Source organism: Salvelinus namaycush, unplaced genomic scaffold, assembly GCF_016432855.1.
Source record: "Salvelinus namaycush isolate Seneca unplaced genomic scaffold, SaNama_1.0 Scaffold724, whole genome shotgun sequence".
NCBI classification, from domain to species: Eukaryota; Metazoa; Chordata; class Actinopteri; order Salmoniformes; family Salmonidae; genus Salvelinus; species Salvelinus namaycush.
This window is the reverse complement of record NW_024061447.1, coordinates 117,501-127,583: the sequence shown is the minus strand read 5'-3', so window position 1 is coordinate 127,583 and position 10,083 is coordinate 117,501. Positions and strand designations below refer to the sequence as shown.

Sequence of the window (10,083 nt, the reverse complement as noted above, 5' to 3'; positions counted from 1 at the left end):
AACAGTTAGTGTAGTAGGGTTACTCATCACCAGCAGTATCTACCTCTGGTACCCAACATCTACATGTAACAGTTGTGTAGTAGGGTTACTCATCACCAAGCAGTATCTACCTCTGTGACCCATACATCTACATGTAACAGTTAGTGTAGTAGGGTTACTCATCACCAAGCAGTATCTACCTCTGGTACCATAACATCTACATGTAACAGTAGTGTAGTAGGTTTCTCATCACCAAGCAGTATCTACCTACTGGTACCAAACATCTACATGTAACAGTTAGTGTAGTAGGGTTACTCATCACCAGCAGTATCTACCTCTGGTACCCAACATCTACATGTAACAGTTAGTGTAGTAGGGTTACTCATCACCAAGCAGTATCTACCTCTGGTACCAAACATCTACATGTAACAGTGTAGTAGGGTTTCTCATCACCAAGCAGTATCTACCTCTGGGTACCAACATCTACATGTAACAGTTAGTGTAGTAGGGTTTCTCATCACCAAGCAGTATCTACCTCTGGTACCCAACCATCTACATGTAACAGTTAGTGTAGTAGGGTTACTCATCACCAAGCAGTATCTACCTCTGGTACCAACATCTACATGTAACAGTTAGTGTAGTAGGGTTACTCATCACCAAGCAGTATCTACCTCTGGTACCCAACATCTACATGTAACAGTTAGTGTAGTAGGGTTACTCATCACCAAGCAGTATCTACCTCTGGTACCCAACATCTACATGTAACAGTTAGTGTAGTAGGGTTACTCATCACCAAGCAGTATCTACCTCTGGTACCATAACATCTACATGTAACGTAGTGTAGTAGGGTTACTCATCACCAAGCAGTATCTACCTCTGGTACCATACATCTACATGTAACAGTTAGTGTAGTAGGGTTACTCATCACCAAGCAGTATCTACCTCTGGTACCAAACATCTACATGTAACAGTTAGTGTAGTAGGGTTACTCATCACCAAGCAGTATCTACCTCTGGTACCCAACATCTACATGTAACAGTAGTGTAGTAGGGTTACTCATCACCAAGCAGTATCTACCTCTGGTACCAACATCTACATGTAACAGTGTAGTAGGGTTACTCATCACCAAGCAGTATCTACCTCTGGTACCAAACATCTACATGTAATAGTGTAGTAGGGTTTCTCATCACCAAGCAGTATCTACCTCTGGTACCAAACATCTACATGTAACAGTTAGTGTAGTAGGGTTTCTCATCACCAAGCAGTATCTACCTCTGGTACCCAACATCTACATGTAACAGTGTAGTAGGGTTCTCATCACCAAGCAGTATCTACCTCTGGTACCAAACATCTACATGTAACAGTTAGTGTAGTAGGGTTTACTCATCACCAAGCAGTATCTACCTCTGGTACCAAACATCTACATGTAACAGTTAGTGTAGTAGGGTTACTCATCACCAAGCAGTATCTACCTCTGGTACCAAACATCTACATGTAACAGTTGTAGTAGGGTTACTCATCACCAAGCAGTATCTACCTCTGGTACCAACATCTACATGTAACAGTTAGTGTAGTAGGGTTACTCATCACCAAGCAGTATCTACCTCTGGTACCAAACATCTACATGTAACAGTTAGTGTAGTAGGGTTACTCATCACCAAGCAGTATCTACCTCTGGTACCAAACATCTACATGTAACAGTTAGTGTAGTAGGGTTTCTCATCACCAAGCAGTATCTACCTCTGGTACCAACATCTACATGTAACAGTTAGTGTAGTAGGGTTTCTCATCACCAAGCAGTATCTACCTCTGGTACCAAACATCTACATGTAACAGTTAGTGTAGTAGGGTTTCTCATCACCAAGCAGTATCTACCTCTGGTACCATACATCTACATGTAACAGTTAGTGTAGTAGGGTTACTCATCACCAAGCAGTATCTACCTCTGGTACCATACATCTACATGTAACAGTGTAGTAGGGTTTACTCATCACCAAGCAGTATCTACCTCTGGTACCAAACATCTACATGTAACAGTTAGTGTAGTAGGGTTACTCATCACCAAGCAGTATCTACCTCTGGTACCAAACATCTACATGTAACAGTGTAGTAGGGTTTACTCATCACCAAGCAGTATCTACCTCTGGTACCAAACATCTACATGTAACAGTTAGTGTAGTAGGGTTTCTCATCACCAAGCAGTATCTACCTCTGGTACCAAACATCTACATGTAACAGTTGTAGTAGGGTTACTCATCACCAAGCAGTATCTACCTCTGGTACCAACATCTACATGTAACAGTTAGTGTAGTAGGGTTACTCATCACCAAGCAGTATCTACCTCTGGTACCATACATCTACATGTAACAGTTAGTGTAGTAGGGTTACTCATCACCAAGCAGTATCTACCTCTGGTACCAAACATCTACATGTAAACAGTAGTGTAGTAGGGTTACTCATCACCAAGCAGTATCTACCTCTGGTACCCAACATCTACATGTAACAGTTAGTGTAGTAGGGTTACTCATCACCAAGCAGTATCTACCTCTGGTACCATACATCTACATGTAACAGTTAGTGTAGTAGGGTTACTCATCACCAAGCAGTATCTACCTCTGGTACCATACATCTACATGTAACAGTTAGTGTAGTAGGGTTACTCATCACCAAGCAGTATCTACCTCTGGTACCAAACATCTACATGTAACAGTTAGTGTAGTAGGGTTACTCATCACCAAGCAGTATCTACCTCTGGTACCCAACATCTACATGTAACAGTTAGTGTAGTAGGGTTACTCATCACCAAGCAGTATCTACCTCTGGTACCAAACATCTACATGTAACAGTTAGTGTAGTAGGGTTACTCATCACCAAGCAGTATCTACCTCTGGTACCAACATCTACATGTAACAGTTAGTGTAGTAGGGTTACTCATCACCAAGCAGTATCTACCTCTGGTACCAAACATCTACATGTAACAGTTAGTGTAGTAGGGTTACTCATCACCAAGCAGTATCTACCTCTGGTACCCAACATCTACATGTAACAGTGTAGTAGGGTTACTCATCACCAAGCAGTATCTACCTCTGGTACCCAACATCTACATGTAACAGTTAGTGTAGTAGGGTTACTCATCACCAAGCAGTATCTACCTCTGGTACCATACATCTACATGTAACAGTTAGTGTAGTAGGGTTACTCATCACCAAGCAGTATCTACCTCTGGTACCAAACATCTACATGTAACAGTTGTAGTAGGGTTACTCATCACCAAGCAGTATCTACCTCTGGTACCAAACATCTACATGTAACAGTTAGTGTAGTAGGGTTACTCATCACCAAGCAGTATCTACCTCTGGTACCAAACATCTACATGTAACAGTTAGTGTAGTAGGGTTACTCATCACCAAGCAGTATCTACCTCTGGTACCAAACATCTACATGTAACAGTTAGTGTAGTAGGGTTACTCATCACCAAGCAGTATCTACCTCTGGTACCAAACATCTACATGTAACAGTTAGTGTAGTAGGGTTACTCATCACCAAGCAGTATCTACCTCTGGTACCAAACATCTACATGTAACAGTTAGTGTAGTAGGGTTACTCATCACCAAGCAGTATCTACCTCTGGTACCAAACATCTACATGTAACAGTTAGTGTAGTAGGGTTACTCATCACCAAGCAGTATCTACCTCTGGTACCAAACATCTACATGTAACAGTTAGTGTAGTAGGGTTACTCATCACCAAGCAGTATCTACCTCTGGTACCATACATCTACATGTAACAGTTAGTGTAGTAGGGTTACTCATCACCAAGCAGTATCTACCTCTGGTACCAAACATCTACATGTAACAGTAGTGTAGTAGGGTTACTCATCACCAAGCAGTATCTACCTCTGGTACCAAACATCTACATGTAACAGTTAGTGTAGTAGGGTTACTCATCACCAAGCAGTATCTACCTCTGGTACCATACATCTACATGTAACAGTTAGTGTAGTAGGGTTACTCATCACCAAGCAGTATCTACCTCTGGTACCAACATCTACATGTAACAGTTAGTGTAGTAGGGTTACTCATCACCAAGCAGTATCTACCTCTGGTACCATACATCTACATGTAACAGTTAGTGTAGTAGGGTTACTCATCACCAAGCAGTATCTACCTCTGGTACCAAACATCTACATGTAACAGTAGTAGTAGGGTTACTCATCACCAAGCAGTATCTACCTCTGGTACCAACATCTACATGTAACAGTTAGTGTAGTAGGGTTACTCATCACCAAGCAGTATCTACCTCTGGTACCAAACATCTACATGTAACAGTTAGTGTAGTAGGGTTACTCATCACCAAGCAGTATCTACCTCTGGTACCATACATCTACATGTAACAGTTAGTGTAGTAGGGTTACTCATCACCAAGCAGTATCTACCTCTGTACCAACATCTACATGTAACAGTTAGTGTAGTAGGGTTACTCATCACCAAGCAGTATCTACCTCTGGTACCAAACATCTACATGTAACAGTTAGTGTAGTAGGGTTACTCATCACCAAGCAGTATCTACCTCTGGTACCAAACATCTACATGTAACAGTTAGTGTAGTAGGGTTACTCATCACCAAGCAGTATCTACCTCTGGTACCAAACATCTACATGTAACAGTTAGTGTAGTAGGGTTACTCATCACCAAGCAGTATCTACCTCTGGTACCATACATCTACATGTAACAGTTAGTGTAGTAGGGTTATCTCATCACCAAGCAGTATCTACCTCTGGTACCAAACATCTACATGTAACAGTTAGTGTAGTAGGGTTACTCATCACCAAGCAGTATCTACCTCTGGTACCAACATCTACATGTAACAGTTAGTGTAGTAGGGTTATCTCATCACCAAGCAGTATCTACCTCTGGTACCATACATCTACATGTAACAGTTAGTGTAGTAGGGTTTCTCATCACCAAGCAGTATCTACCTCTGGTACCAAACATCTACATGTAACAGTGTAGTAGGGTTACTCATCACCAAGCAGTATCTACCTCTGGTACCATACATCTACATGTAACAGTTAGTGTAGTAGGGTTACTCATCACCAAGCAGTATCTACCTCTGGTACCAACATCTACATGTAACAGTTAGTGTAGTAGGGTTACTCATCACCAAGCAGTATCTACCTCTGGTACCAACATCTACATGTAACAGTTAGTGTAGTAGGGTTCTCATCACCAAGCAGTATCTACCTCTGGTACCAAACATCTACATGTAACAGTTAGTAGTAGGGTTACTCATCACCAAGCAGTATCTACCTCTGGTACCCAACATCTACATGTAACAGTGTAGTAGGGTTACTCATCACCAAGCAGTATCTACCTCTGGTACCAAACATCTACATGTAACAGTTAGTGTAGTAGGGTTTCTCATCACCAAGCAGTATCTACCTCTGGTACCAAACATCTACATGTAACAGTTAGTGTAGTAGGGTTACTCATCACCAAGCAGTATCTACCTCTGGTACCTAACATCTACATGTAACAGTTAGTGTAGTAGGGTTACTCATCACCAAGCAGTATCTACCTCTGGTACCAAACATCTACATGTAACAGTTAGTGTAGTAGGGTTATCTCATCACCAAGCAGTATCTACCTCTGGTACCAAACATCTACATGTAACAGTTAGTGTAGTAGGGTTTCTCATCACCAAGCAGTATCTACCTCTGGTACCAACATCTACATGTAACAGTTAGTGTAGTAGGGTTTCTCATCACCAAGCAGTATCTACCTCTGGTACCCAACATCTACATGTAACAGTTAGTGTAGTAGGGTTACTCATCACCAAGCAGTATCTACCTCTGGTACCAAACATCTACATGTAACAGTTAGTGTAGTAGGGTTACTCATCACCAAGCAGTATCTACCTCTGGTACCAAACATCTACATGTAACAGTTAGTGTAGTAGGGTTTACTCATCACCAAGCAGTATCTACCTCTGGTACCAACATCTACATGTAACAGTTAGTGTAGTAGGGTTACTCATCACCAAGCAGTATCTACCTCTGGTACCAAACATCTACATGTAACAGTTAGTGTAGTAGGGTTACTCATCACCAAGCAGTATCTACCTCTGGTACCCAACATCTACATGTAACAGTTGTAGTAGGGTTACTCATCACCAAGCAGTATCTACCTCTGGTACCAAACATCTACATGTAACAGTTAGTGTAGTAGGGTTACTCATCACCAAGCAGTATCTACCTCTGGTACCAACATCTACATGTAACAGTTAGTGTAGTAGGGTTACTCATCACCAAGCAGTATCTACCTCTGGTACCAAACATCTACATGTAACAGTGTAGTAGGGTTACTCATCACCAAGCAGTATCTACCTCTGGTACCATACATCTACATGTAACAGTTAGTGTAGTAGGGTTACTCATCACCAAGCAGTATCTACCTCTGGTACCAAACATCTACATGTAACAGTTAGTGTAGTAGGGTTACTCATCACCAAGCAGTATCTACCTCTGGTACCAAACATCTACATGTAACAGTTAGTGTAGTAGGGTTACTCATCACCAAGCAGTATCTACCTCTGGTACCAACATCTACATGTAACAGTTAGTGTAGTAGGGTTACTCATCACCAAGCAGTATCTACCTCTGGTACCAAACATCTACATGTAACAGTTAGTGTAGTAGGGTTACTCATCACCAAGCAGTATCTACCTCTGGTACCATACATCTACATGTAACAGTTAGTGTAGTAGGGTTTCTCATCACCAAGCAGTATCTACCTCTGGTACCAAACATCTACATGTAACAGTTAGTGTAGTAGGGTTACTCATCACCAAGCAGTATCTACCTCTGGTACCAAACATCTACATGTAACAGTTAGTGTAGTAGGGTTTACTCATCACCAAGCAGTATCTACCTCTGGTACCAAACATCTACATGTAACAGTTAGTGTAGTAGGGTTTACTCATCACCAAGCAGTATCTACCTCTGGTACCAAACATCTACATGTAACAGTTAGTGTAGTAGGGTTACTCATCACCAAGCAGTATCTACCTCTGGTACCAAACATCTACATGTAACAGTTAGTGTAGTAGGGTTACTCATCACCAAGCAGTATCTACCTCTGGTACCAAACATCTACATGTAACAGTTAGTGTAGTAGGGTTTCTCATCACCAAGCAGTATCTACCTCTGGTACCAAACATCTACATGTAACAGTTAGTGTAGTAGGGTTTCTCATCACCAAGCAGTATCTACCTCTGGTACCAAACATCTACATGTAACAGTTAGTGTAGTAGGGTTACTCATCACCAAGCAGTATCTACCTCTGGTACCAAACATCTACATGTAACAGTTAGTGTAGTAGGGTTACTCATCACCAAGCAGTATCTACCTCTGGTACCAAACATCTACATGTAACAGTTAGTGTAGTAGGGTTACTCATCACCAAGCAGTATCTACCTCTGGTACCAAACATCTACATGTAACAGTTAGTGTAGTAGGGTTTCTCATCACCAAGCAGTATCTACCTCTGGTACCAAACATCTACATGTAACAGTTAGTGTAGTAGGGTTACTCATCACCAAGCAGTATCTACCTCTGGGACCAAACGTCTTCATGTAACAGTTCGTGCAGTAGGGTTTCTCATCATGCTGAAACACAAAGCACAGAAAACATCTTAGTTCATGAGATACATAGATACACACATATAGATAGACAGACAGACATACAGATAGATAGATAGACAGATAGACAGACAGATAGACAGATAGACAGACCTTCCTTTTGCACCCCACCTCCCTCTCTCACTCCTTCCCCACCCCCCCCCCCCCCTCCCTGTCTTCGTACCTCAGCATGTTGTCCTGGGGTCAGCCGTCTCTGACACTGTTGATACTATCTTTCTCTCCCCCCTCACTCCCCCTTCCCTCTCTCCCCTCCCCTTCTCTCCCTGACTCACTCTCTCTCCCCCTTCCCTTCCCTTCCCTCTCTCCCCTCCCCTTCTCTCCCTGACTCCCTCTCTCTCCCCCCTCCCCCCTCTGCTACAATCCCCTCCCTCTCAGCTCCCGTTCCTCCCTCCCCCTTCTCTCCCTCCTCCTCTTCCCTCCCTCCCTCTCTCTCCATACCTCAGCATGTTGTCCCGGGGTCAACTGTCTTTGACACTGTTGACACTTCAGACACAGAGGGTGGTAGTCCCGCCCCAATGACCTCTTCTTCTCACCTGGACCAATGGGGAGAGAGGATACCACGGGTTAGAGGTCAAATGTCTGTCATGGACCAATCTGGTTAGAGGATACTCAAATTGTATTTGTCACATGCGCCGAATACAACAGTGAAATGCTGAATACAACAGGTGTGGACCTTACAGGTGAAATGCTGAATACAACAGGTGTGGACCTCACAGTGAAATGCTGAATACAACAGGTGTGGACCTTACAGTGAAATGCTGAATACAACAGGTGTGGACCTCACAGTGAAATGCTGAATACAACAGGTGTAGACCTCACAGTGAAATGCTGAATACAACAGGTGTAGACCTCACAGTGAAATGCTGAATACAACAGGTGTAGACCTCACAGTGAAACGCTTACTTACAAGCTCTTAACCAACATTGCTTTAAAAAGTTAAGAAAAATGTGTTCAGTAAACATATATATATTTTAATTAAGTTATAAATAATTAAACAGCAGCAGTAAAATAACAATAGCGAGACTATATTGGGGTTCCGTTACAGAGTCAATGTGAGGGGGCACCGGTTAATCCAGGTAATTGAGGTAATATGTAGGTAGAGTTAAAGTGACTATGTATAGATTATAAACAGAGAGTAGCAGCAGTGTACAAGATGGGTCTGGTGGTCATTTGATTAGATTAGATGTTCAGGAGTCTGATGGTTTGGGGGTAGAAGCTGATAAGGAGCCTTTTGGTCCGAGACTTGGTGATCCGGTACCACTTGCCGTGCGGTAGAAGAGAGAACAGTATAGGACTAGGGTGACTGGTGTCTTTCACAATTTGTAGGGCCTTCATCTGACACCGCCTGTTATAGAGGTCCTGGATGGCAGGAAGCTTGGCCCCGGTGATGTACTGGGCCGTACGCACTACTCTCTGTAGTGTCTTGAAGTCGGAGGCTGAGCAGTTGCCATACCAGGCAATGATGCAACCAGTCGTGATGCTCTCGATGGTGCAGCTGTAGAAGCTTTTGAGATTCTAAGGACCCATGCCAAATCTTTTCAGTCTCCTGAGGGGGAAAAGGCTTTGTCATGCCCTCTTTACGACTGTCTTGGTGTGTTTGGACCATGTTAGGATGTTAGTGACGTGGACACCAAGGAACTTGAAGCTCTCAACCTGCTCCACTACAGCCCCGTCGATGAGAATGGGGGCGTTCTTTGTCCTCCTTTTCCTGTAGTCCACAGTCATCTCCTTTGTTTTTATCACGTTGAGGGAGAGGTTGTTGTCCTGGCACCACACGGCCAGGTCTCTGACCTCCTCCCTATAGGCTGTCTCATCGTTGACTGTGATCAGGTCTACCACTGTTGTGTCATCGGCAAACTTGATGATGGTGTTGGAGTCGTTCCTGGCTCGACAGTCGTGAGTGATCAGGGAGTACAGGAGGGGTCTGAGCACGATCCCCTGAGGGGCCCCCGTTGTGAGGATCAGCATGGCGGATGTGTTGTTACCTAACCTTACCACCTGGGGGGGGGGGCCCGTCAGGAAGTCCAGGATCCAGTTGCAGAGGGAGGTGTTCAGTCCCAGGGTCCTTAGCTTAGTGATGAGCGTTGAGGGCACTACGGTGTTGAACGCTGAGCTGTAGTCGATGAATTGCATTCTCACATAGGTGTTCCTTTTGTCCAGGTGGGAAAGGGCAGTGTTGAGTGCAATAGAGATTGCAGGTCATGGACCAGTGGGGTTGAAAGATACCAAGGGTTAGAGGTCACATGTCTGTCATGGACCAATGGGGTTAGAGGATAGCAGGGGCTAGAGGTCAAATGGTGTCTGCCATTCAGAGAGAGCTCTGCACTGTGACCTGAGAGTTGCTAAGCTACCGGTAATTTACCAAAGTAACTTTGGGAATTTATACTAGAATAACTTTCATAAAAT

At 43.4% G+C, this 10,083-nt stretch overlaps 1 protein-coding gene across 1 annotated transcript in view; it reads right to left on the bottom strand.

The window, feature by feature from the left end:
* Positions 1-7,589: 7,589 nt before the first annotated feature.
* Positions 7,590-10,083, bottom strand: part of LOC120042592 (cysteine-rich protein 2-like) — a gene marked incomplete at its 3' end in the record, with an annotated part of 6,275 nt that continues 3,781 nt past the window's right edge. Inside the window, exons 2-3 of the mRNA XM_038987414.1 lie at positions 8,116-8,210; positions 7,590-7,644 (exon numbers count right to left, since the gene is read on the bottom strand). Of these exons, the coding sequence (XP_038843342.1) occupies positions 7,590-7,644; positions 8,116-8,210 (150 nt within the window). The remainder of the gene's footprint in view (positions 7,645-8,115; positions 8,211-10,083) is intronic.